The sequence below is a fragment of the Drosophila elegans genome, unplaced genomic scaffold (genome assembly GCF_018152505.1).
Source record: "Drosophila elegans isolate 14027-0461.03 unplaced genomic scaffold, ASM1815250v1 contig_208, whole genome shotgun sequence".
NCBI lineage: Eukaryota > Metazoa > Arthropoda > Insecta > Diptera > Drosophilidae > Drosophila > Drosophila elegans.
The window spans coordinates 23,588,171-23,615,349 of record NW_024545578.1 but is presented as its reverse complement, the minus strand read 5'-3'; the positions used below and the strand labels follow the sequence as shown (position 1 = coordinate 23,615,349).

The 27,179-nt window shown below is 39.8% G+C and overlaps 1 protein-coding gene across 4 annotated transcripts in view; it reads right to left on the bottom strand.

The window, feature by feature from the left end:
- LOC108143200 (nascent polypeptide-associated complex subunit alpha, muscle-specific form) overlaps positions 1-27,179 on the bottom strand; it is a 130,015-nt gene that overhangs the window by 78,295 nt on the left and 24,541 nt on the right. For 3 of the 4 annotated variants that reach the window (XM_017267453.2, XM_017267454.2, XM_017267455.2), the window contains one exon: positions 24,825-27,178. In XM_017267453.2, coding sequence (XP_017122942.1) covers positions 24,825-27,178 — 2,354 coding nt within the window. Of the gene's footprint in view, positions 1-9,382; positions 9,445-24,824; position 27,179 lie in introns of those variants that run through there. The other variant, XM_017267456.2, reaches the window with a different exon arrangement.

Sequence of the window (27,179 nt, the reverse complement as noted above, 5' to 3'; positions counted from 1 at the left end):
TTGGGAAGTTTTTTGGCCAGGCTAAAAGCGAGAAGCAAATGTGCATTAAGCCAGATACAGTGGAAACTGGAAACAGCGTGAAACTAAATACATGACCTTGGGAAAACATTTAAATTCAAACAACCAACTGGTAAATTAAATAAAAAAAAGTAATTTAAATAAGCAAATATTTTCTGGAATTTTATTAAAATCATGTTCGTAAACCGAATTCTTAGTTTTTAGGATTAAAAAAATACCTACAGTTTAAGTGATGTTTATTTAATATTTTAGTGTTTTAGTAAATTTCATAATTAGTCAAAAGCTAATATTTTATTACCTTCATATTTAAGTCAAACGCTAATTTTTTATTGCATAGAAAGTAAACTATTTATTTGAAACATTTTAAAGCTTAAAAGCATATCCTCCAAGAATTCACCAATTTTCATAGCTTTAACGAGCATTAGTCTATGTAATCACTTATCACTCCTCAAAGAGCTCACTGTACTATCTTCAGTCAAAGCCATATTAGCCATCCCAGGATCCCTTCCTTTGTATGAGTCATTTGGCAAAAAGTCCCAGGAAACGCGACAAAACAAAAACATAAAACAACCCAAAAACAGTCCAAACCTTCGGGAGTTATCTTATTCACACATAGATAGAAGCAGACTGGACAAGAAGCAGAGACCGAATCACATTTGGCAGTGGTTCAAGCTAAAAACTTCCTTCGGTTCGGTAGACCACCCAAGGAATATTTGAGCAATTTTTGCTGAATGAAAATTGAATTTCAGGCATATAAATTATAGGTTAGCTTTAGCGGAGGCGAGGATTTAACGATTTTATGCGGAAAAGAGAACCATCTTCATCTTCATCATCATTATCATCATCGCCGTCCTGGTCGTGGGTATCATCATTAGATAAAAAGGGAAGATGAGTCCGATAATGTTCTTCCCGAGAATGACCTCCGTCAACTCGAAGATTGCGTGCACTTCTATGGAACGTGGCAAGCCGAACAGAAAGAGACAGCAGCACATGCGACGAAAGAGAGGGCAAGATGTTAAGATGTTGAGATGGGGAACTCGAGATTGGCGACTGCAGCTCATCAGGCATTCGTCGCTCGTGTGATCCATCATCGCTCCAGACTAGACCATAAATATTAATAATGTCTGAACAAGCGCCAACTTCCTTTGAAACGGAATTTGGAATTCTAATTAAAGCAGCAGCAACTTTATCTCCACACCAGATGAGAATGCGAATTAGAAGGGTTTCTCCATCCGTCCGTGGGTAGCACGTGCCCACAAGGGTTCTGGCGAACATTGCCAGTTTGTAACATTGCTGTGAGCCAATAGTACCCATTAGATCGCAGTATAATTTCACTTGGTTTAGCTGTCTTGTAAGTATAGTTATTCGCAACTATTAACTAATGAACAATTCTGAGTTTGAACATATGTACATACTTAGTATTAAGAAAGTAACACAATAGTATTGCAAGCCTACTTCAAATTTTATTAAAAAAAAGCCCAAACTTTTGCAATCTTTAAGTGAACGAAGCTTTTTAGGCTTGGTTTTTTTGTTGAGTGAATCCAAAGTATTCCAATTGAATGCATTTAGCTCAGCATTCCCGTTAACATTGGCCGTGATTCAGCCCCCACGCTGTTAAACGTTATTACCCCGTGCTGTTAACATTTTTAACAGCAGGTGCAACATTTCCGCACCCAGAAACATGGGCTTAAAGTATGGGTAAAAAGGTAAACCCAATAAGGAGCCAAGCAAATAACGCTCCCTAGCTTTTTGTTTGATTGTTGCAAGAGCAACAACAACAAAGGCAAATAGAAGAGCACTAGATAAGAGGGAGGCAGAAACAGCAACAGTGGCCGAAGAGTGAGAGAGACAGAGCCGTTCTTGTTCCTGTTGTTCGCAACGTTGTTGTATTTGTATTTTATTTAAACAATTTACAAGAAAGCAACATTCCAGCTGCCTTAAAATGGACAAAAGTTGGCACAAGAACGAGACGACGGAGGGGGGGTAGACAGAGACGGAGACAATGGCAAAATGTTGGCGCGACAGCAACATTTTTCTTGGCACCAACACAGACAATGTACACAAGGGAGATGGCCGACAACTGGGAAAAGAGAGAGGGGCTAAAGCGGCTAAGACAATAAACGCGTTTATTGACTTTGTCGGTGGCAACTTGCAACTAGCAACTAGCAATTGCAATTGCAACTGCAGTAGCAACAAAAGCAGCTGCGACTTTAACATTCAAACAGCGTTTAACAGTTAGGAGTTTAGCAGCCGCGGAAAATGTTAATTGGGTGTAATGTTAATTACATTGTGGTATTCAAGGCGGTTGCGAGGGAGACGCAAGATATAACCTTTTTCAGTACAGTATGAATAAAACTGTAAGAATGGGATAGAAAGATAGAAGCGAATTACATCTATAAGCATATTTTACCCCTATATGCTTATTAAATTAATGACTTTATTAGTTTATTAACCAAATACATGTTTTTATGAAGCCCCTGATAAAGATGATTGGCTGATAAATATACTTTTAAACATGTTACAGCATATTATCGATATTATCATTAGACTTAATATGCGCTGATAATTTCCATTCGTTAATTTATGTGAAATATATTGAAATTGACACTTAAAAGTATTAAATAAAAAAAAAGGGTTAAAAAATGGCTCACATTTTATTTTTTTTTTTATATGATAACAATAACAAAATTTCCTGAAGACACATTATTCAATTCATCACAATAATGCAGCTATTACGAATTTACCCATTTTGTTTGATTTCTTCGATTGATTGTTTGCCTTTCATGCTCCATAAAAGCCAACAATAAATAATAAATTATGAAGCACGCTTAGCGCCCTCTGCTCAATACCACCAACAGCAAATAAATATTATTATCGCGATTTTTTGGCTCCCTAAAAAAGCCTTCCTTATTCCTTCTTCGAGTTCAAGACAAATCCAGACAACAGAAGACACGCAATGAAGACAACATCTTGAAAAGGGTCAAAACATCAAGCAGCTCATGATGACGATGGTGGAGAAGTGGAGGGTCTTAACTTAAGGGATTCGGACTTCGAAATGCAAAAGGTTTTCTTCCTCCTTTTGATCTGCGCCAGTTGATAGCAAAAAACAACTACACAAAAGAATCAAATGTCGGATAGGAAGGACGAAGGGAATATCTGCCGCTGTCTTTATAGCTTTATATACTAAACGAAATCAAATGAAATGAGAGATTTGCGGCACGCGAGATTTATGAGCTGAGACTTTTGAGTGGCCAAAGGAGAAGCGAACAGAAAGAGGCCCACTAAAACCAAAAAGTTCATAAAAATGTTGATTACTAAAAATGATTTCGGGAACTCGATTTGTTGGGCTTAAGGAAAATGATTCCAGCGAACAGAAACCCATAAAACTGTGGGAGTTGTGCATACATAAATTATAAAAAATTTGAGAAAGTTTTTTTTTCACAATTTCATTAGTGAGCTTATGGTTCTAAGCTCTAAGTTCACACTTTAAGTCCAAGGGCCTAAAGCCATTTCCTATTGTGTCGGTTTGAACTTTAAATAGTAAAGCTTTTCGCGAAATCCTCTAAGTGTTTCTTACATCAAAGTTTTACAGCCATTGCCTTGCATACAAATAACCGTAAACTTCACGCAGCAACTTTGAAAACAAAATGCCATGTAATTAACACCAAAATAACTGATTTTCACTGGAGGATGGTGCAAGAAGGGGCGGGAGAGGCGTGTCACGTCGACTGCTTAACGTAATTAGCAAACTGAACAGTAGACGAAGGAGCTAAAGGAGTGCGACCAAGTGCAGTCCTCTCTTTCTCCGTAAATTATTTGCGTCGAATTAAGGCAGCAAACAAGTCTTCGCCGGCGACGGCGACCAAAGATAGAGCACAGTGGCGAATGTTGAAAAAGCAAAATAAAGTTATTTACAATTTAAAAACTTCATACAACATATTTGTAAGCTTCCGTTTAATCCATAACCAAAAAAATTTGCTTAAACCTGAATATAATCGTACAAATGTTATCAAGTTAAAGACAATTACAAGGATTTTATTTGTAACACTTTAATTGGACTGTGTTGCAACTTATATACTTCCTGCAATAGGATAAATAGATAGGATTAAACTGAGAGACGGACGGACATGGCTAGATCGACTCTTTTAGTGATGCTGATCAAGAATATATTCGCTTTATAAAGTGGGAAATATCTCCTTCACTGCGTTGCGTATAATTCCCTCTGCAAAGGTATAAAAATAAGGGTCAAATGTTTAATATATAAATGAAAACAATTTTTCCTGATAGATTTAAAATATGTTTAAGTGCCACAATTTTTAAAACTTCCATCAGCAACTGACCACTGTACGCTGAGAAGTACAAACAGTTAGAGGAGCCGGTGATTGCTGCCCATTTGTTGTGCTGGGCGGTGGGGCAATGGCAATGTATTGGCTCCTGCAACAATATGGCGCCACTAATTAGAAATTCTCAGCTCACAAAAAACTCAAGAGAAGGCAGCAGGAGCAGCAGACCAAACGAGGCGAAAATATTTTTGTCGGCGATGAAGCGACAAGGCGACAAGACCTCTGACAACGAAACGGGAACGGCAGATCTTTCGACTTTTAAGGAAGTGCCAAAGTGACATTAAATAGTTCTGTTCTGGCTCCGATCGGCTGTTGATGTGACAATTGCACGACGCGACTGCTAAACTGTAGGGGTGTTGAAGGTATTGGGAGGTCGGTGCAATGAAAATAGCTATAAGGCACCATGAAGCCATGTATCTCTTTAATGATTGATTGATTTGTATTATAATGCTTTAATTTTTTCTTTTTTTCTTAGTTTTCGGCAAGAACAACATTAAAATACAAACAAGAACAAGATAAAAACACTTTTTAAGACTTAATGGGTTCATTAATATGATTCAAAATTGTAACGAACAGCAATAGATCAATTATATATGTATAAGTTTTATTCGTTGAAAAAATATTTATTATAAAGCGATTTAAACATCTTTGTTCATTTTGTAATTCGTTAAAAGTTAACACAAATGTATTATTTATTTGTTATAACAAGTTCTTAGAAAGCCTCCTGAATACTTCATAATAAACTGACCAAATTGATAATTATTTTCAGCTGCACCCATCTAGAGCTTAGAAGCATAGTCCATCCTTCCCCCCACACTGTTATATCCCAAAATCTGCAACCATTTTGAGCAAACTCCCTTAAGTGATCCCACAGAGACAATGACTCTGTTTGGCCCGAAGGCCAAAAAGGTTTCCTTTCGGGTTCTGGTCACATGCTTATGAGCATTTAATTAAATGCAAGAACAAGAAGCCAGTCGGCAGACCAAAAACTGCATACTTAATGCATAGAAGAAGGGGTCTTTCCAAGGAGAAGAGGCAGCTGCATCGCTTTGGGACGCTCGAGAGTCCCAAAAGTTGCTAATTAAAAAGGCAAACGGCAGCGGTGCCAGCCAATGCAGCAAATGCAACAGGAAGCAACATCAAGATGCGGCACGAACGAAAATGTTGTTAACCTTTGCAGCAAATGCTGCAACTGCTGCTGCCGGTTGTCTTTTGACAAGCCAAGGAGCAAAACGCTATCACTAGGGACCTAAAAAAGCAACAACCACATTGGCCAGCAGATGCAGCCGCCTAACGATCAATAGAACAAAAAAACAGAAGCGGCAGGAGAATGGGCCAAAAGCAGCAGGCAGCACCACCAGAACCACCAGAACCAGCAACAACAACGGCAACAGTTGCAACTACAGTAGCCGCAACAACAACGACTGTGTTGCAGCAACATTTTCGTGCAGTTGACATTCGTGCCAAGGTGGCCAACAGCAACAACAACAAGACTCCCAGATCGAAGGCTTAAATACCCTTTTGGAAACACATCCTGATATTTACAAACTTGTAAGCTAAACAGACTGCTGGATTGGGCCTCAAAAGTAGTACTCACTATCTTAAAGACAAAATTCTTATTCTTATGCAAAAATAGTACAAAATTAAATTATTATATTGTTTCAGAAAGGCCAAAAGCGTAAACCCAATTAATTGAAAATTATTGGAGAATTTCGTTCAAATTACAAAATCACCGATTTTTGTTAAACTTTGACATTCAATTACAAATTTTAGGCACCTTTAAATTTTTTCTAAATGTGTGATACCCACTAAAAAGATACCGCAACGGCCAAACTCCTGAAACTCCTGCAGAAGTCGGCAAACTGTTGCAAGTTCTTAGAACGCGCCACATGCTGCGCAGACACGTCCGTCGTCGTCATCGCGTCCCTTCAGCGACTATTGAACTTGAATTTTAAGTGCCTCTCCCCGACTTCTCATCTCATCTCATCCCTGCTTCCAACTTCACTTGGCCAAGATGCCAGATATTGATAGAATATATATATGGGATGAAGAGTGAGAACATTTTTGGAGGAATTCTCCCTAAATGAGTCATTTTTGGATCTGCAAGGAATCCCTTAAGGTAAAAGTTCAAAAAAATACAAGCTTTATACATATACAGTAGGCCAGTACACTTTGCACTGAAATTTCATATAAAATGTTCGTATACTTTTTTTTGGCCACTGTAACAGGAGCGCGCCATACAATCAAGTTGTAGGGAATTTGTCAATACATTGTCTACGTTTTCCCTAACTAAATTTTAAACTTTATGTTAAATTCTAATGTATGGTACTCGCTACTAATAACACTTATTAAATTTGCTTACCAAAACAATAGATATGAAAACATACTCTAAATAAATAGTATGGAACTAGGAAGTCCAACTGCTCCGTCACATATGACGAGCACTTTCTTGAAGTATCTTTGACAGCTAGTGAGATTAAAATCATTTCAATTATTTTTATAGTAATTGGTAGTTCTACAAATTTTAAAATTATTTAACTGTTCTCATGCAGTTTTGTTCACCTTGTTTATTTATTACCCATCACCCTTTTATTGTGTAAAATTTGCTCCCCAACGAAACTTTTCGACTAAAAATTCAGCAAAACAAGAAAGAAAGCTAACTTCGGCATGCTGAAGTTTATATCCCTTGCAGCTTTTGCAAAAATTAATTTCTCCTTCAAAAATCTATCTTTCGATTTAAATGCGTATATGTTAAAAACATTGAAGCTTTAATGATTTACAGCTAAATTATTCGATCGTTCCTATGACAGCTATATGACATCGTTCGCCGATTTGAATAAAATTAAAAGCGTTATTTTGAATTATTAAACCATTACTTTGACCAAAAGAACAAAAGTTAACATATTTATTCAATTATTTTTTTGAATATTCCGAATATTCCCATGGGGGCTAATTGGTAAAGTCGTCCGATTTTAGTTAAACTTAAACCATAATTCAGAAACAATAAACAATTACTACATCTCGAAGAACTATAAAAAAGAATAGAAAACAGCAAAGTTATAATATTTTTTGAGAGACTAGTTTGCGTAGAAACGGGCGGACGGACGGACAGAAGGATATGGCCAGGTTGAATCTAGTGATGCTGATCATGAATATATATAATTTATAGGGTCGGAATTGTCTCCTTCACTGCGATGCATACTTCTGACTGAAATTATAATACCCTTTGGAAGGGTATAAAAAAGGGCTCACACAACAATTTCTCGGTGAACAATAATAAATTTTTAACTTCCAAACTAAAATAAAACTTCAAAAAAATTCAGCTTGCAGCATGGAGAAGGGAAATTGGATTCGCACGCGCAGAATTTTCCAATAAACGATAAAATTAAATTTGAGTATAAAAGTTTATGCTATCCTCCGAAAAAAAGACATACTGAAATAGTGGTAGGAAATAAAAGGAGCAGAAAAGGGCTGCAATCGACTCAGACAATTGCAGCGGAAAATTGCATATGCTGATGCCGGCTAACTGAATGACAGAAGTTGGAAAGGGGGGCTATTTCTATGCTAAATGCGCAGAAACAGGGCCAAAAGGTCTGGTCCGTCGTGGGGCTGGAAAAATGGCCAGCAAATAGCAGGAAGTGCAGCAGTCAAACGAAAAAAACTAGAGCAGGAAAATTCAAAAGAAAAGAAATGGGAAAATTGCCTCGACTCAAATGTGCCAAAGGACATTGCTATTGAGAACTCAACGGGGAGTGGGTAACATCAATGACAAGACTTCACCGAGGGGGATTTTTATTTTATTTATGCTTCCTGGCAACTTGTATTTTGTATATATTCTTTTATTTATTTTGTTTGAAACAAAGAAAACTAGGAATGAAACCTAACACGGAGCTTAGCGCGCTTAAATTTAAAAATCTCGCAAAATGTCTAGTCGCTAAATCAATAAAAATTTATTTAACCTGTTTTACATTAAATACTTTTTATGTTCCAATAAAAATTTGAGCCACTCAGCGAATTATAACAAAATTATTTTTGACATAATAATAATAATTTGATAGTTCAGAATTGCGCTCTTAATTTTATTGAAATGAAAAAATGATCATATAGCTGCCATATGAACGATTGAATAATTGAGCGGAAAATTATCTTAGCTTCAATGTTTTTAAACATATATACAAATAAATCAAAATTTAAATGTGTTCAATGTGTTTATGAAGTTCGGCATGCCGAAGTTTCCTTCCATTCGTGTTTTTCGATAAAATACTTTATTATCTTTGAATGTTTTTTATAACTACAATTGAAAGCTGATCCGGTAATCATCTCCTCCCGTCTACAGAAACCATTTTACATTTTTCTGTTCCCTAAAGGGCAAATATTTGGCCTTCAGAAAAGGGGGAGAAAATTTCATTTTTATTGCCAAAGCTAGAGAAGGAGCAATAATGGTCCACTCCAAGTAGTTCAACATGAAGTTCCACATTTTCCCCAGTTTTTCTATCTCTTCGTCTCTTCTTTTAAATTTTTTTTTCTGCTGGAGCCGCCCACCTAAGTAGTAACAACTATTTTCCGCCTTCTGGCTCCTTTGGTATCCTTTTTGCTGTATTTAAAGCAAATTAAACAAAATTGCGCGCAATAAAACTTAATGGCTAATTAAATGGAATGGGAGGGGCTGGGTCCCTAGAACATCCTCTCAGAGGCAGGATAAAAAGCGGAAAGTGCGGAAAATTGCAACAGTGGCCAGAGCAGCTGCTTGCAATTTCAATGAAGACCTTTTTGCATAATTTACAAGTAGCAAAAGTTGAGATAGAAACTTTTTTTTTGCTGCTGCTTGTGTTCTACAATAAGTGCCATTTGCTTTAATGAAATTATCCGACTATGTGTGGGAAAATAAAATGCATGTCAATGCTGTGTCTCTTCTGCGATGATTGGCCTAATAAAGTTTGTTTTGGCATTTTGTATAATGGGAGATTTTAATTAGCTTGCAAATTTGTGAGAAATTCGTTCAACTAAATTAAGGTTAAGGATATTTACCATAATGTTTAATGTTGTGGTTTGGTTGGCATTTTACATATTCGTTGTTGCTTACCTAGAAAAGAAAAAAATATACAAATAAGCTTGGTTTATTTATGTAGTAGATAAATATAATAATAGATCTTTGAAATTTATTATTTTATGAGCAATTCTAATTTGTAAGCCTTTTTTATTTTCTTCTTTGCTTACTGATATATCCCTTAAAACTTTGTTTATTTAATAATTGATTTTCGTTGTCATCCGATGTCGGAGATTCGTGTTTGTCTAAAATTTGCCTTTAAGTCCTTTAAACCCGGATTAATTTGCGTATTCTGCTCTTTCCTTTGTGCATTCTTTCATGGGGGATCTTTTTGTCATTCCGTGGACTTAAGTCCTTCTGCCCCCTCAGCCTTTCTCCTCACTCATTATATCCGAATCCCACTTTGTCTACTTAACATTCTTAAGCGAAACCTTAGCATAGTTCTTGATCCATTCACTGCCTTCTCATTTTACTTTTGTATAATTTTAATTAGCCCGATGTTGGTTATCTTTCGAGCTGCCTGCCTTACGCTCGATTTCTCGGTGGAGCCCCTGCCCCCCACTTTCCGCTTGCCGCTTGCAGCTCCCATCTTCCCGCTCCGTTCTCCTATCTGTTTGGGATGTCTTGGCAGTTGGGCTCAGATAAGCGCGTTAAATTTCCAAATGGACAGCCAAGTGTCGGCCCCGAGAGCTCTGTAATCTGCATAAGTAAAAACCAAAAAAAAAAAAAAAAAAAAAAAAAACAGAAAATAAAAAGTGCAGCAGAAAGGAAGAGAAACTGAAGAAACCTCATGGGTAATTAGTGCATTTTAAACGTCTTTCGGTATTTGGCCCCGGCCACAGGCAGCCGCAGAATTGTGGTGCAAATTTTCCAGGCTATTTTAAGAGTTATGGGCATAGATAAATGGATTAGTCCGGGCCGAGAGATCGGTCTTAGGAGGGAGTTGCCCAGCGCAACAATCTTGCGGAAAGGCAGGAAGGCAGGACCCGGAGTTGTAAAGCGCAAAACGTGGTTCAAGTCGGACAGATCTGACTGGTAAACGCAGTCAAACGTGCGATAAATTCAGAGACCAAAGACCAGAAATAAAAGGAACAAATGTTAATTGGTTTGTGTCAATCTTGGGCTCGCTCCGCTGCCTTCTCTTCGCAGCTCCTCGTTTGGTTCTGTGCTGTTCTGTTCTTCCGCCCTGGAGAAATTCATTTTGAACTCCCGGACAGATGAAGTTGTTTAGCTGCTGCTGCTGCTGCTGCTGCTGCTGCTGCCTGGCGGTTTTCCTCCTGCTGCTAAGATTTTTGCAATTTTCATTTCAATTTCTGTGGCGTGGCTGCGGCGAGCCGCTGAAAGCGAAATGATGTTCGTACCATGGTCTATTAGAGACCGAATCCGAATCCCCGTTTCCATTTCCATTTCCATCTTCATCTCCATCTCCAACTCCAGCTCCAACTCCATTCCCGAACCCAGGTACAGATGCATTACTATATCGTGGGTTCTGATTAGTTTGTTCGCCGTGTCCATGGGCTGACGGAAGTGCGCGTGGCGTTTTGAGTGGCAATTTCCTGAGAGGAAAGTGTCGGGCGTGGGTCACTTAGAGCCCATCTCTGTCTGGCCTTGACATCGCCTCTGGGGCCATGAAAATGTGGAAAATGTGGCGGAGAGACTCTTATTCGATTGGTCAAAGCAGGAAATTAGTTTACTACGCATAATCATATCGATATTCGTAGAATGGTAGAAGTTGATTGGTACACATACTGAGTAAACATTAGCTAGAGAAAAATACTTTCGAAATCCTGTTATGATGGTAAAATATTATTTTACTAAATGATTTTAAAAGTGTCTCCTTACTAGTATAATCGTAATTATTCTTTGCTCTTTGGGATATATTTTTGATCAATTATTATTAGAGCTTACAAAACAAAGTCTTTTTCTATCGCACAATCCACCAATCAACTTTCTAAGCCCGCTGCTGGCGAACATCTTACACCATAAATTAACCGAAAAAAGAACGTTACAAATAATTTGTCATGCAGCCAAGAAACACTTCCCGCTGCCGGCATCCAAAAGACGCCAAGACACGAACTGTCTCCTGTCTCTACCTGCATTTGAAAAATGATCAAAAAGCGAGAATGCCGAAAACGAAACTGAGCCCCAGCCCAAAGCCCCCAGCCCCCCAGCCAAGTCAAATAGGCAATGGCGATGGGGATGGGAATGGGGGGCAGGAAGGGGGCTTGGCATGGCCATTTTCGGGTCGCAAATCCCTTCAACTTTTGTTTGATGTCCCTTAACTGTGTCCCCAGTCCAATCCCATCGGATCAGAGGATGCGGGCCTTCAAGTGGCAAAGCGGCAGAGTGGCAGAGCGGTCTCCTTGAACCGCTCGCCTCAACTTGTTCCGAATGTCCGAAACTGTCCAAAATGTCTGTTCAAACTGTCCGGGCGCAACTTTTATGGCCAGGCGATGGCAGCGGCTGAGTTGATTGCACTCCTTGCTAAAAACCAAAGCGAGTGCAAACAAGAAGGAAAAGTGCAGTCGGGGAGCTCGAGAATGTGATACCTGGTACTTAAAGGACACGCTGCTTTTTAAAAATGTGGCCTATGTATCCTAATCATGAACTTGTGGAACATTGGCACTCTTTTAGAACCCTGAATAAAATCAAGATTTGTTTAAGCGAATATTTCAAGGATCTAAGATTTTAAGAATATTTTATTTTAGTCAGTTACATAAACCAAGACCAGTTCAATATACCCTTTTATGTTCTCAGCCACGCCAGGGTATTACGAAAATTCTCCGAGATACCTGACTCGAGTTGACACAAAGTTCTGCTGATGCAGATGATGATGGCGATGGCTCTGAGCCGGGGACATGAGTAATTAACACCCACGTGATACTAGAAAGTGGAATCGGGAATCGGGAATCGGGAGCCGGGGCCACTGGCAACCACTTGACACTAAGCCAAGTCCGTGGCACAAGTGGTTGTGGGAGGTGTGAAAAGGTCTTCCGAGTGCCTCTGCCTCGCAGCCATTTACATGCTACATTGTTGCCCCCAAGGGGAGTTATTTGATCAACCCTAGGGATGGCAGACGAAAAGTTACTAGAATAGTAAGTCTAGGGAAAATGTTACTTTGTATTTCAAACCGACATTTAAGAAGAAAGTAAATATTATTAGAAAAAGATTCCTATATCAACTTAATCTTGTTGATTAAATTCAGCCTACATTTTAAAATAAATGTAGTCTAGAAATAATTATTGCAGAAAAATTTCCTATAATTTTGTTAAATCTCAACTGACATATTTCAAACAAGAGCTGACTTAAGGTAAGTCTATGAATCATAGATGGTCCTCTGGCAAATGTTTATTGAGCTCTGTCTTTAAACTTAGTTCAGCTATATGGCTAAGCCACCTCTTTGTTGGATTAGGCAGCTGAAAATTTTGAATTTAACTTTCAAACCAAGACATTAAATTATAGGTTGCGTTCGATAGTTTTCGAATTTTTCGGTGGCACGTTCCCATCGCCAACTGGTCCGTCAAGTGCCACTGGAACCGAATGGCAGGGCACCGCAACGAGACCGAAAGGAGCTCCTTACTGCCCGTCAAGTGTGTGGTCTTCGGTCTTTGGTCTTGGTCTTGGGCTTGGGTCTCGGCCCCTCGGATCTGGAGTCAGGAATCGGGAGTCGGGCGTCTGGAATCTTGGATCTGGGATGCACTGCAGTGCGACAGTCGCTGATACGCACACTTCACATTGAATTTCCATTTGCTGCCGGCCGGCCGGGCGGCTGACCGACCAAAGTGGCCAGGCTACGGCTACTTGGAGCTGGATCCACAGAACGGCTCTGGCTGCGTTGATTTCCATCGATTTTCTAGACACTTTGATTGTTTTATTGTTGCATTAAGTGCTCGAGGGCCCTGTCCGGCATTCGTCCATGGGCGACCAACCACAAAAATGCAATTGACACTTTGGTGTGAAGTGCTTAGCCCGGCTCGTTGCTCGCTGCTCGTTGTTTGTAGCCCGTTTGCCGGTTGCTGGATTCTGGTTGCTGCGGGCCGTCCGCCTGATTTCTGTTTAATAGATACATTTGCATCCCAGAGATGCGTCTTGCTCTGGGCCATTATGATGGGGCTCTGTTCGGCATTTTTCTAGCTGGCTGCCTGCCTCCGCCTGAGTGGAAAATTGTTTTTGGTTAATTCCTTAGTTCTACAAAGGGGGGTCTACAAGGGGACTGGTTACGAGATGTCTGGCGAGACTGCGGTGGGGCAGCCAGTTGGTATGCAGTGGGTAATGATACTTGGCTGGGATGCTGCTCACCAAAGGCCTCAATCGATTAGCGGCCGGCAGGATTGAATTTTTGTGGAGGCTATGGAAAAAGCGCTTATGTTTAAGGGGATCTAAAATAAATGTCTTATTAGGTGTTGTAAGTACTTTAAAACTGCAGTTAACTATAGCTGGAATTTCACTTAAACTTTTATTTGTGTTCACCGATAGATTTGACCATTTTAGTCTACGAGTAAAATACTGTATAGCAATAAATTCTTTTCAAGTGCTAGCTCTCACTTTGGCCAAACAATTTTTATATAAAGCAATAGTTGTTAGAGAAAAGAAACCGGAGCAGAAGCTATGTTCTATCAAAAAATCGACAAGTAATATGCTGCACAAAAATCATACAATTCAAGAATGAAAAGCATATTTTGTTGCCAAAAATCGATACGCAAAAAATGTTCTCTTAAACATGTTTTAAAGTATTTCAGTTATCTGAGTTTTAAATGCAATGACTTGTGGACTTCGATTAAACTTCATAAAAGTGATAAAGAGCGCTCCCCGTAAACTATCAGATTTTACCTTTTCAATATGCGAACTTTCAGGCAGGTGTCCTTTAAAGGCTCTCGCCGAGTAGTCCTCTTATCCTGCTTAACCCACTTAACCCTAGCAACCGCCGCTGGGATACGGCGCAATTCAGAGTCCGCAGATGGGACAGGGCACTCATGCACAGCGCTGTCCATGACAACAGCAGCGTTGACAATTCCGTGGTGGGAGGGGGGTGTTAAATCGGATGGCGGTGGCAGTGGTGACCACTTTGCACCAACCCAGTCAACTCGCGCCGTAGTCTGACTTCTGCTGCACATATCTGTGCTGCTGTATAAACACACTCCCGGCTATAACTGTCAATGTCAATAGGTTTCCACTGCACCATGCACCATGCACCGTACACCATACACCGTACACAATACACACTAACCCCTGCCACAACCCGCTTTTCATGGTGTCCTGGTGACTGCCAACGCAGGATGTGACAACAACAACAGCAACACAAACAATTACACCAGCAACGGCAGCGAGCAAATATCGTTTGCAATCGAAACCGTCGAAGCCAAATGCCTTTCGGCATTCACACTTAAACAAACTTAAACGCACTGAGATTTTAATTTGATTAAGCCAAACTTTGATTAATACAAAATCATAAATACCAAGGAACCTAGCTATCTTTATGTAAAATGAAACTTGGCAGAAGTATTATAAAAATTAAACATTAGATAGCATCTTCAGGTCGTCAATTTTTTATTCGCACTACGCCTTAAGACAATTAGAAGCAGTTAAGAACCAATATATTAATAATCAAATTAATTAAAATAACAAATATGTAAAATGTCAACTCTGTATTAACTGGACGACCTTGTTTCCGAAGGACCGAAATACATGCTTTAGCTTTTTGGCTTTACAAAAAGAAGATTTTACGTTTTTAGAAGATAAGAAAAAAAAATTGATTCATGCCATAAAACTAACTGAGGAAAAACACAATGTAACAAATGAAAGTCATCTTAAAAATAAATTGTAATTATTTTTTTAAGCCTTTCTATTGGTATTTTATTTTTTCGAGTGAAATCCCAGTCATGACCGATTCAGCGGGCTTGGAGTTTGAACTCCAGATTGGTGGCATATGCCTCGCTGTCCTTTTCGACGCTGCGGTTTAAAGCGATTTTGCGTTTTTCAGTTTGCACAGCACTCCCGAAAAGGCCCAGAAAGACCTGGCTCAGATTTCTTCTGGCCCGTGGCACATGCGATGGATAATTGCCGCAAGATTTGCCCGCCGAGTCATGAATAATTTCGCCCGCGAATTATTTTTATTATTAACGCCCAGGCTGTGGCTGCAGGAATTGGGTGCAGGACTCAGGACGACCGACCACAGACCGAATTTCGGTTTTTTTCCGAGTATTTGCGGTGGAGAATATCATATGAGAATCGCGGATAATTGGGTGAGAAGGCGAGGGCACTGATTTCGTACAGCTTTGCGGTTTCTGGGTGAGGCAGTTGTTGCCGATCTGGGTCCTGTAGTGTTGGAAAAAATATATGCAACACTATAAGACTATTAGATACCCGTTACTCAGCCAACAAACTTCAAACTAAGAATTCCTCCTTCAAAACAATCGAAGTTTAGGTGGCGCCATCTGTCGAACTGCGTGAGGCAAAGGATTTCGAAACCCCATAACATCTAAAATAATTGATCGATTTTATAAATTTGTGGGCGTTAGAGTGGCTCCGTTTTGAAATAAACTTGCGCTGCGTAGGAAAACTAGAATTTGTCTGCCAAATCCCAAGTCTCTAGCTTTTATAGTTTCCGAGGTCTCGACGTTCATACAGACGGACAAGTTATAAGTTATAATCAAGAATATTTTACTTTATATGGTCGAAAACGCTTCCTTTCACCTGTTACATACTTTTCAACGATATTGTTTTCTTACCAATATACCATAGCCAATCTGTTCAAACGACTTAAATTGCTTTTAGAAATAAATAATTGAAAAATGTACTAAAAAGCTTGTTTAAAAGAATCTTTGCGAAAAAAAATTTTTTTTATTATGTCTTTGAGAAATCGATTTGGCCTATTATATTTCTTCTCTTTCTGTAGTGTTGTGTTTTTTTAATATCCATTAGAATGGCAACTTGTTACGGCATTGCTCACCTCATCAACACCTCTTCAGAGCTGAGAGCTGAGATTTTTATTGCCCCTTGAACCTGTGCCTCGCCTACTTCTCACAACTTAAATTAACAAAATTTAACGCATGGCAAACTTTTAGCCGCTCTTTTTTCAGCCTACTCCTTTTGGTTTTATTTTTGCCCGTCATCGTCGTGGGGGTAAATAGTAGGAGTTGGGGAAAGCTGGGCAAGCAAAAAAGCGCAAACCAAGCTGAAAATTGCTTAATCCTGCTGACAAGACAGACTAGCACTAAAAAAAGGAATTAAATGGCCGAAGAAAAGGGCAGGACGAGGTAGAGGATCCCCCAAGTCCAGACGTAGTTTATAAATGTTTGAGAAATGCCGCCGAAACAGAACAGAATACACTTGGAGAAATGTAGAAAACCTGTTATATATAAAAGCTAGTTTTAACTTATCGAAATTTAAAATCGTAAGTGATTAAATCAATAAATAGAACATTAAGTCGGTAACTTACAAACGCTCCCAGATTCTTCACACTTAAACAATAAAAAGTCACATATATATTTTGACCCCAAACTAATTTTGTTAACTTTTATGTTTATGCTGATATAACGAAGAATTTCCTGACATAAATATCGACCAAGTTTTTCGTTAAGTCAAAATTTATTCAATTGAAAATGTCAAATAATTGCTTGTATGTGGTTTTAATGATCGCCTTAAGTCCTTTTTAAGTCCACGCAATAAATTATTTTGCTTAGACTGCAGGGAGGACAGCAAGAAACTCTGTATAATTGAAAACGAAATGGGGTATAGCTGCAGGCCATGGCCAAGTAACAGTGAAATATCTCTTTTTAATACAGCGAATTCGCAGACCCCATATACAATCCCAAAGCCTCCGATAACCAAAGATTTGAACGTTTGCATTCCACGAGAACTGAACTGAACTAACGATACTATTGAAGCTTTTCCTGTTTAATAAAAATTTCAAAATATTCTGCGCTTGGTCACCTTTTCCTGTTTAATAAAATTATCAAAATATTCTGCGTTTGGTCACCTGAAAATTGTTGTCGTAAAGTATTACTAATTGGAAATAATCCAAATACATATTGCTTTCAGTGCAGACATGGTATTGGAAATGGATGGAGATAGAGTAATGGATACTGCAACATTGGCTAATGATTGATATCTTAAGGCATAAGTTTCTTATATGTCTCAAAGAAAACTTGGGTCACGAACTATCAATATTAAAATACATTTTTAAAGCAAATTTCAATCACTCAAATCATTCCCTGTAACTGTGACTAGAGTTTAAAACATTGTGTTATAATAAATAAAAAACAAAATTATAAAAAATACAGATTTTGTACTGCATATTGCGTGTTGAGCTGTAGTCTTACAAAAATGTTTTACCTAGTACATATATTCAGTGTTCTCCCTTGTTTACTTCTGTATATTATTGGTAAAAAAAACCAATTTTCTGTATTTTTGAAAAGCAGACGTGTGCAAGAGGGAAGATTTTTGCTGACAGAAGGCGTTTCTGCGCATAATTATGCAAGCGGGGAACGGGAGAATGACGTAGGGTCTTACTTTCGGGGTAATAAAGCAATGAATCACTAGCTCGCAGACAACTGGACCTTCAGTGGGTTCCGCTCCCCTACTCCCCATCCAGTTACCATTTGGTTGAGGGCCCATCCTGGCACTTGAGTTCGGAGAGGAGAAATGTTGACGCATCGTAACATTGGTTATTTGTGGCCTTGAGCAACAAATGCGGTAATTGAGTTTCGTGTTTTATGATTATAGTTTGCTAGCTTTATTAGCTGGTCGCAAAATCGCAAAAGGGGTTCGCTTTCAATAGAAATATTTTCGCCTCGGAAATTGCGCTTCAAGGCTCGAACTGATCGTATAATTAGAATGATGAGGCGATGGCCCTTAAAGTCCTTTAGCTCTTCGCTGTGTAATTGAATAGTTTTTGGACCTGCAAATGCTGCCCGTAAATCACTCGGTTATACAGGGCTCCGAAAGGGTTTATTGTCTTTATTTTTACGGCTGGGTTACGGCCAAGTGGTTTTAGAGTCCTAAAGCTAAACTTTTTATTGAATGCTGAGCTTTAACTGGTGCAACAACATCGATGGCTAATGACAAGGTAGCTTAAGGTAAATTGCAATTCAGCCTTTATTAAAATAAAAATTAGAAACTTGAAATGGGTGGTTTACTCTTAATAATTAAAAACTAAGTGGAAAAGGAACTTAAAAGCAATAGTGTGCCTAACGAGCTCTAAAAAACTCTTAAAGAACACTTAATTCGATCTAAGTTCATAAAAAAAAATTTTAATAAATCTTTTGCCAGCGTAAATCGCTCAAGTTGCACTTTAAGTAAATCAGACAAACAGTCCATGACCAACACTCGCGCTTAAAGTAAAAGGTAATTATTAGCATTTCGCACCATGACCAATTCTCCTGTTTGCGGAGACATCATGACTTCATTGTTTTATCGGCCTGCGAAATCGGTTCGGCTGGAAAAATCACATGACCGCGACCACATCATAAATGTCAAGCTGGCGAGAATTATGACACACACGGCGGATAGCATAGGAGAACCTCCGGTGGAGGAGCCAAGGGGGAGAAGACCGCCTTTGGGTTTCCCTGCGCCTTATGAAGTTGTAGAGTAGCTAGCCAGAGGGATCGGGGTCGCCTCATATCTGAACTCGAGATTTCGTGGTCCGTGACCATTTGGAAATGTGATAATTGCAGGCAGCCCAGGCTGCACAGCAAGCTGTCAGGCTTTCGAGTTGCACTCAAAGAAATTCTGGGGATTGATTAATATTTATATATTTTTCTTATACAAAATATAACTTATTTTTTTTATGCAATTAACAAGTTTTCAAGTCAGTTTTATTAGGTGGATATACATATACCCAGTTCTTTAGGTTATATCATATAAAACAGCGTTGATAAAACAATCGATAGCACTACGATACTATCGATGGTCGAAAAATTTAGCAAGTTGATGTAAATATGAATTCGTTATATTTTGCTTTGTCAATCACCGTCAAATAAACTAAATTAAGAGTTTTTAATTGTTATATTGATACTTCGTTCTATTTTTTCTGATGCTTAACAATATTCGATACTATCGATAGTGGCCACCATCGATAGCCAAAACTATCTAGCGTGTATTAGTATTACAATTATAATTACTTCAAGGCAGAACTTTCTTTAGTTGAAATCAAAATAAAGCAGCTATACTTGGATAATTCAAAACAATGAAATAATAATGTTATTTTTGTAATTTCAATGTTCAAAACAGATTTACGTTTAAAGGGTTTCATTTCCAGCAACCAGAAAGTCCAGAAACAATAGGAATGGGAATTTGGTTTTTTCCAAGAAATTGGGTGCATTTCGTTTTTCGAGTGCGCCAGAAAGGAGCTGTAATGAGGTTTGAGGTGGGCTGGGGATCGTTGGGTTCTCTATATGTACTTTGCAGCTTGCAGCTTGCAGCTTTCTGACACAAAAGTGCAGCTGGGCTTGGCTTCTGCGAGTTCTCTTTTCGGGCTCCACCTCCAACGACTTCTTGCGCCCCTTATCTCCGGCAGCTACTGTTGCACATTTCGCATTTAATGTGACAATGTCACTTTGTTTGTGCCCCGACTATCTGACTGTTAATTTCCGAGACTCCGGCAAGTTCACACTCTTAATTGGATTTGAAAGTGCAGCAGGCGCAGTTGACACCTTCTTCTCTTTCTCCCCGCATCTCCTTTCCCTCCTTACCCTCCTTTCCCCCTTTCCCCCGTGACAACTGATTAGGCCCGACTCCTGCGAATGGGGTTAACGCTAACCCCATAAGGCGTCCAAAAGTCAGAAACTTTTCGGTGGACCCGTTAATGAGCTTAGCCGCGCTAAATGATAATGCTTGGGAACGGAGATCGAAAGATGCGGAGAACTACTAACGGTGGCATAGACAAAAGCGTTATGGGTCTTTTAACTGATAGAATCTAAGCTGCAACTATCACAACAAATAAGAAGTACTGTCATGAGGTACAAGCCAAAATTCAAAAACAGATTGAGAAATATATTTAAAGAGATCTTATACAATTGGTATACAAGCCCCTGATAAGGCAAGCCCCTGATTTGCATTTACCATTATGCCCATTTTTATTTGCATATTACGTTTAATTTAAAATTAGGCATTCATAAATGTTATTTTTTCTGGAAAATCAACGATGCTTTTTATTTGATTAACAATTCATCCTCACATCGTTTGTCTAAAATTGAAAAGTCTGCGGTCCCTAATCAACCAGCAGTAAAAAAGCCTGACAACAATTGGCATTAGAAAAATATTTAACAAAACCGCAAAGCATCAAAAAGCTACAACCACAAAATGCACCCAAATATTAAATGGATTCAATGTGGTTGCTGGTAAATGGCGTTTAATTTGGCAGTTGATTGAGAGTCCGCTGGGCTTAAAAGGTGCTCTATAAATATGCAAAAAATAATGATGAGCAGCTGAAAGTCACAAAAGCCCGAGGATGATTGACCGACCAAATGAATGGCATGATTGAGTGAGGCCTGAACTGTAATTCCTCTTACTCTGGAAATGTGAACCCGGTTCCATGCCCTGACATTTCTCTTTGGCCACTTACTTTTTCACATTTCATCGCAGCCCCGTATATATTTATATGGGAGTGGCAAAAGAAAAGCGAAAAAGCGCAAAAGTAATGGGTCAACATTGAGTTGCACTTTTAAGGCACTATACAAATGAAAGCCAACACAGGAATCTGAACTGAAAATCGAAGTATATTTAAGAGTAAACTGAAAACATATCAAAAGAATGAACACAATACGGCAGACTGAACCGATGTTTACATTGGATTCGATTTGGATTTGGATTTCCCCAACTGCAGCCAATACTTTACCAACAAAACAATTGAAAAAGCCGCAAAACCGCACCACAATAAAATTAGCTACAAAATCTAATCAAAGGACCCCGAGGCGCCAATGACAACAATACCAACAAATAGGACAGAGTGTAATTACATCAGGAAAACTGCACAGAGCCAACAAAAGAAACAACCGATTGAATCGAACTGCACCGAAAATCGAAATTGAAAATTAATTTAAAATTAATTTCAAATTCACAAAAGCGATCAATTTTGCGCAACACTCGTGACACAGACACACACACAAAATACGAAAATTGGACGGGTCAAATTTGGTTGGTGGTTCAGGAGGGAAAAGGTCGGGACTTCCTGGGTGCTTGACCTGTAAATGTCGAAAATACTTGTTGTTTAATAAACGTACAAGGCAGTCAGTCGCAAACAACTGGTAATTGGTAATTGTAAAACATTGAATATCCCTCAGTTAAGTACACTAGTTTCAAAAAATAAATAAAATTAAACAAACGCTCTATTAAAATTAAACATTTAAAGAAACTACTGACGGGTTTAAGTCACCTTTCTGTAACCAAATTGATAAAAAAATTGAAGGTTAGACAAATTTCTTTACAGATTAAAATCTTTTTCAAATGCATTAAAACTTAAATAGTATACCTATAGAAACAAAGTTAGGAACTGCAAACTTCCTATTAAAACTGCCCAATCAACTGATTTACACATATGGACTACTCCACAGCTGCTGTTGGCCAATTCCCTGAATGTTCACAAGTCAAAACCAGTAGATCGGCCAAGTGGGTGAAGGCAGGGGATAGGGACCGAAAAGCAATTATGTCGGAGATATGCTGCTGAGGTGCATGTCAGTCAGTCAGTCAGTCAAATTCAAACTCAGTCCCAGTATCTGACTCAAAATTCAATCCAATTCCCAGCTGCCGAATTCATTGACAACTGTGTGGGATATTGAGGATATTGAAAGGGGAACCCCTGGTTTTGCGGGTCTGCTTTTAGTTCAGGGGAAAACTATTATGTACAATAGGATAGGAGATAGGAGCCTTGGCCATATGGTCATCATAAACGCGGACAAACCGCTAACAGATAAGATACAAGTCCCACTCGAAGTTTGATTTTATCAATGCAGTTGCCTGGGAATTAACCATTCACGGTCACAACAAATGGTACACACCCACATTTCTTTTTATGATGACCATCGAAATTCCAGAAAAAATCAGACTATCTACAAAAACTACAACAAAAACATAAACAAATATCTTGCATATTTTTGTTCAGCTTTAATTGCAAATTTGCGCGGCCACATAAAATAATGACAGGGCCGACTACGAAAAAAAGAACAATATTTGTATATTCGGGAAGAGAAATCCGAAATACCGATAATAGCTATGTGAAAAAAGCTTTTTTGTTGAGTCTTATCAGGCGGCAAATAAAAACAGCACTAAAAGCAATGAAGTTGTGCAGGGGATTGGATTAAATGAAGGAGAGTTTCAATAAAAAAAACTTGATTGGTATACAATGGACTAGTATATTTTTTAAGTCGACGGATGGGAAATGCGGAAGGAAAGAACATCGTTAAAACTAATCATATATATGTTTTTATTTGAGGGTTCATAAACCAGTAAAAAGTTCTTAATTAGTTATAAAATATGTATTACCAGTTTTTTTTCTGAGCAAAAAGAAACAATGTATCAAATTTTAAAAAATTAATTATATCATTTTGTATTGACTAACATAATCTTAATATTAAGTGAATTCTTTTCCACTGTTCCCTGGCATATGCAAATGTGATGCGGCTTGTCCAGACAAATTTCATTATTATTTCACACCCCAAACAGAGATCTGAGTCCACAATCCGCCATTCCAGTATCCCATTGACACCCAAAAAACGCATTTTGGTATGTAAATATTTTGGCTCGTGCCCGGAGCACAGGAAAACTATGAACAGAAAGGTGATTGGAGGGGAGTGTCAGGAACTGGTGCCAATATTTGCCTGTTTTTTGTTTAATTAAAACATTTTCCCCAATATTTTATACAGGCTGCATCGGGGCGACCAATCTTTCCATGCCCTTGTACGCTTGGGTTTTTGCCATAAATGAAATGCAAATTTTTCTTTATACAGAAAAGCGGCCCAAATCCAATACACATGAAATATTAAAGCCAGACAATTATGAAGGGGCGAATTGGCCATGGGTGTAATATAACATTCGTTTTATTAAGTTTCAGTGATTTATTTTTGGCTTATGGCTTATGGAGCTACTGTTTTTTTATTGAAATTAAAAACTGTTTGTTTACTTTGTTGACCATCTAGTGTTTACTTTTATTAAATCCAGACTGTATAAAATTAATTAGTGGTTTTAAATAAATGTGTGTATAAAGTGTTTTATCAAGTGCTGCAGAAAATAATATTTCAAAGATTTTAAAAATTAAATAGTACAAACTAGTTTTTAAAACTCGAATAGCTTGCAAATTAATTATGATGCCCAATATAGCAAACTAATTAGAAAGGTGGATAAACCCTTTCCATCACTATTAACTTTAATCTAATTAAATGCCATCACGTAACAAATTGAAAGATAAACTCAATTTACATGCAATAATGTCCTCAATAAAAACAATACCCAAAAACCAACATTGTTACCACACATGGAAGGGTGCCATTAAAAGCCCCCGCACCGAAAATAAAAACCGAAACCAACCAAACAAAACTCGGCCATAAAGTCCATTAGTGGCCGTTTTGCATATTCAACGGGCCAAAAGGGGGCGGCGCGGCGTAGTGGGGGCGTGCCCAGTGGCAAGAGGAAGTTAAAATTGCGGTCAATGTGACAAGTTACCAGAGGGTCCAGAGTTTCCAGGCTGACCAGCCGCTGGTTGTAAAACTCATTTGGTGACTGATAATTGCGTGCGTCGTCGGTTTTCGGTAGACTCACTGGGAGACTGTCACAAAATCAAATAAGTAAACAACTAGGAAAGGGCAAGGACGAAAGCCGAAGGTCCCTTGCACTGCCTCTTGGCATTTAAGCCACTGCAACTGGCGAAATTACAAGCCATAAAAGCTTTGGGGGCAAAAAGTTTTTTTTGGAACGAAGCGAGCTATCGACAGAATTTGTTCGTCAAATTCTTTTTATAAAATGCTAAATAAATTTTGGTAGAGATTTGGTCATCGCTAAATCATGAATACTTGCTAGATACCTAATAAACTAGAGATTTATGGAATCGTGGACCTTTAAATTTTCACTGGGAAACTGCCCTTGAAAATTTTATAAATAATATAATTTTTAAATAACTTAAATCATTATTATTATGTGTCTTAAGAAACTAATATCAGACTTTTGGGTTTCGAATATTTAATTTTAATACAATTTTAGTATGGATTGGTAGGTGTGCCACAGAAATCAGAAGTCCTTAAGCATGTAAGAATGCGTATTAAATCCAGAACATGACGTTCATTTTTACCACCCTATTTTAGACGGTTTACTAACCGATTTTGATGGCCTAGCATGGCCAATAGTCAGTCAATACATGTCAACAGACCAGGAAAGAAACAATACCAAACGACTTAATCCTGCCAAAATTTCAAGAGGCTTTTACTCACCTGATTCGTGTTCACTGTCGAGCGGCAACGTAGTCATCTCCTCGACGGGGCTAACCTCCTTTGGTCTCTCGGTCCCCGAGTGCACCTCATCATCATCCGCATCCGCTCCATCTTCGTCATTGTCGTCGTCATCAGTCTGCTGACTGCTGATGATGGGCAAGCCATTAACGACCTCGATGACACTTTGCACCGAGTCCATCGACGAGGTGGCCGACACCAAAATTGGCGTTGTTATGGGCGTGGTCACCGACGAGGAGGAGGACCCGCTGAGCAGGTCACTTGACTCCAGGTGCGAGTCCATTTGGCCTTGCCCATCATCCGGCAATTGGTGGCTCTCGAATTGAAGCTCATCCGGTGCCATCTCCACCATGGTACTCGTTTCCGCAGCCGCTTGTTTGGCCTTGGGCGCCACATTTGGCAGGTCCACGCTGGCCAGGTTAATAATTGGCTGGGGCTTTGCCGCCTCATGCCGCTGCTCCCCCCGCTGCTCCACGCCCACGATAATGCGTTCCAGGGGCGTGGGCAACTGGGTGGTCTCCAAGCTGCTGCGTCGTTGGGTGGGTGTGGGTTTAGCACCAAATCCGGCCACCTCACCCCTTTTGCTGGGCACTGGCGGCGGTGCTGTCTTCGGTTTGGTCACAGTGGCCGACATTTTGGGTTTGTTTGTGGGCACCGGAGGCTTGGGCTTGGGCTTCGGCAGTGGCGTTGGCGTTGGCGCCTTCTTGACCTTCTCCTGAGGGAGAATAATGTGCTTGTGCAGGACATAGCCCAAGTCGTCTTCTAGGGGCGGCGAGATGATCTCTACTTTTGTGGTGGTACTTTTAACAGGAACTCCGACTTCCTTCTTGGAAACTGTGACTTCTGCCTTGGAGACTTTGGTGACTTCTTTAGTTGACTCCTTGTGACTTGTTGTCCCTGTGAATTGGTCAGTTTCTTGAATCACTTTCACTTCTTTGTGCACCACTTTGACAGCCTCTTTTTTAATCTCTTCTTTAACTTCCTGTTGTGAAACCTTAACCTCTTCCTTGACTTCATTGGGTGCCTTGATCTCTTTTTTTACTTCACTCTGCAAGACTTCCTTAAGTTCGTGATGTGATACCTTGACCTCTTCGTTGACTTCTTGATGTGTGACTTGGATATTCTCTTTGACTTCTTCATGTGAGACTTCAACCACTTTTTTCACCTCTTGGCTAGCGACTTTAACATCTTCTAGGAGTGAAATATCCTGCTGGATTGTGGGCTCATTTGGTTTGGAGTCCTTGACCACCGTTTTAACTTCCTCAACGTCTTCGGGCTTATCCTCTTTCTCCTCCTGCTCGAAGGCGCTTAGATCGAAGCCCTGGTCGTCGTCGGCCAGCTCAAGTTTGTAGAGCTTCTCCGCTTCCTTCTTCACCTTCTGGTAGCTCTCGATCAGCTTTTGAGCCTCCTGCTCGAGACGTCGCTCCTCATCGGTTTTCTTCAGGAGCTTGGCTCCCTTCTTTCCAGCGATTTCTTTGCTCTGCTCCAATTTCTTGGTGACCTGCTTTTCGCCATCGTTGGTCACCGTGAGGGTTTCGCTGAGTTCTCGTTCGAAGGTGGGTAGGTCACCGTTCTCATCTGGGGAGCCCAGAGTCGCAGCACCATTGAGAACCTGTTGGGCCTCCAGATAGGACTCCTTCTCACTCGTCTCACACTCCGTGTAGGTGGTGAGTCCTTCGCTCTCGCTCAGCTGCTTTCCCCGCTCGGATAGGGTCAGAGTACCCCGCTCGATACTCTGGTTATCCTGAGGACACTCCAGCCGCTCCCTCAGACTCGACTCGTGGGTGATCGTGGCGGTCAACGGCTGCTCCTGCATCTCCTGCTCGTCGCCAAGGTCGAGCAGGTTGTCGTTGCTGCTGATCTTCTTGAAGCGGGCGCTGCTCGATTTCGAATTGGCACTGGTGACCAGCTGCTCCTCGCCGGTCAAAGCGTCCCGAGTCCTCAGTTCGCTGAGGGTCTTCTGCTCGCTAAGCACACGTCGTTCTTCGTGGACCGTGGTAATGGGTTCCGAGTACATCTTCTCCCTTTCCTCATAGGGCTGCAGCTTGAAGGCAATGTCTGGGATGAGGATGGACGAACTGCTCGACGAGCTACTGGACGAACTGGTCTTGGTGGTGGTCACTCGAGTCGTGGTGGTGGTTCTCTGGCTCCGCGTGGAACTAGAGCTACTGGAGCTGCTCTCCTGAGTCTGGTTCGTTGTGATCTCATTGCGACTATCCACTGTCGTTGCACTTGCGTCATGGTCAGCAATCTTATCGCCAGCCAGCTGGGCCAGTCCACCAGCATTTACTTCCATTTTGGGTAACTTCTTCGGCTCCTCTGATTTGACAAGGTTTC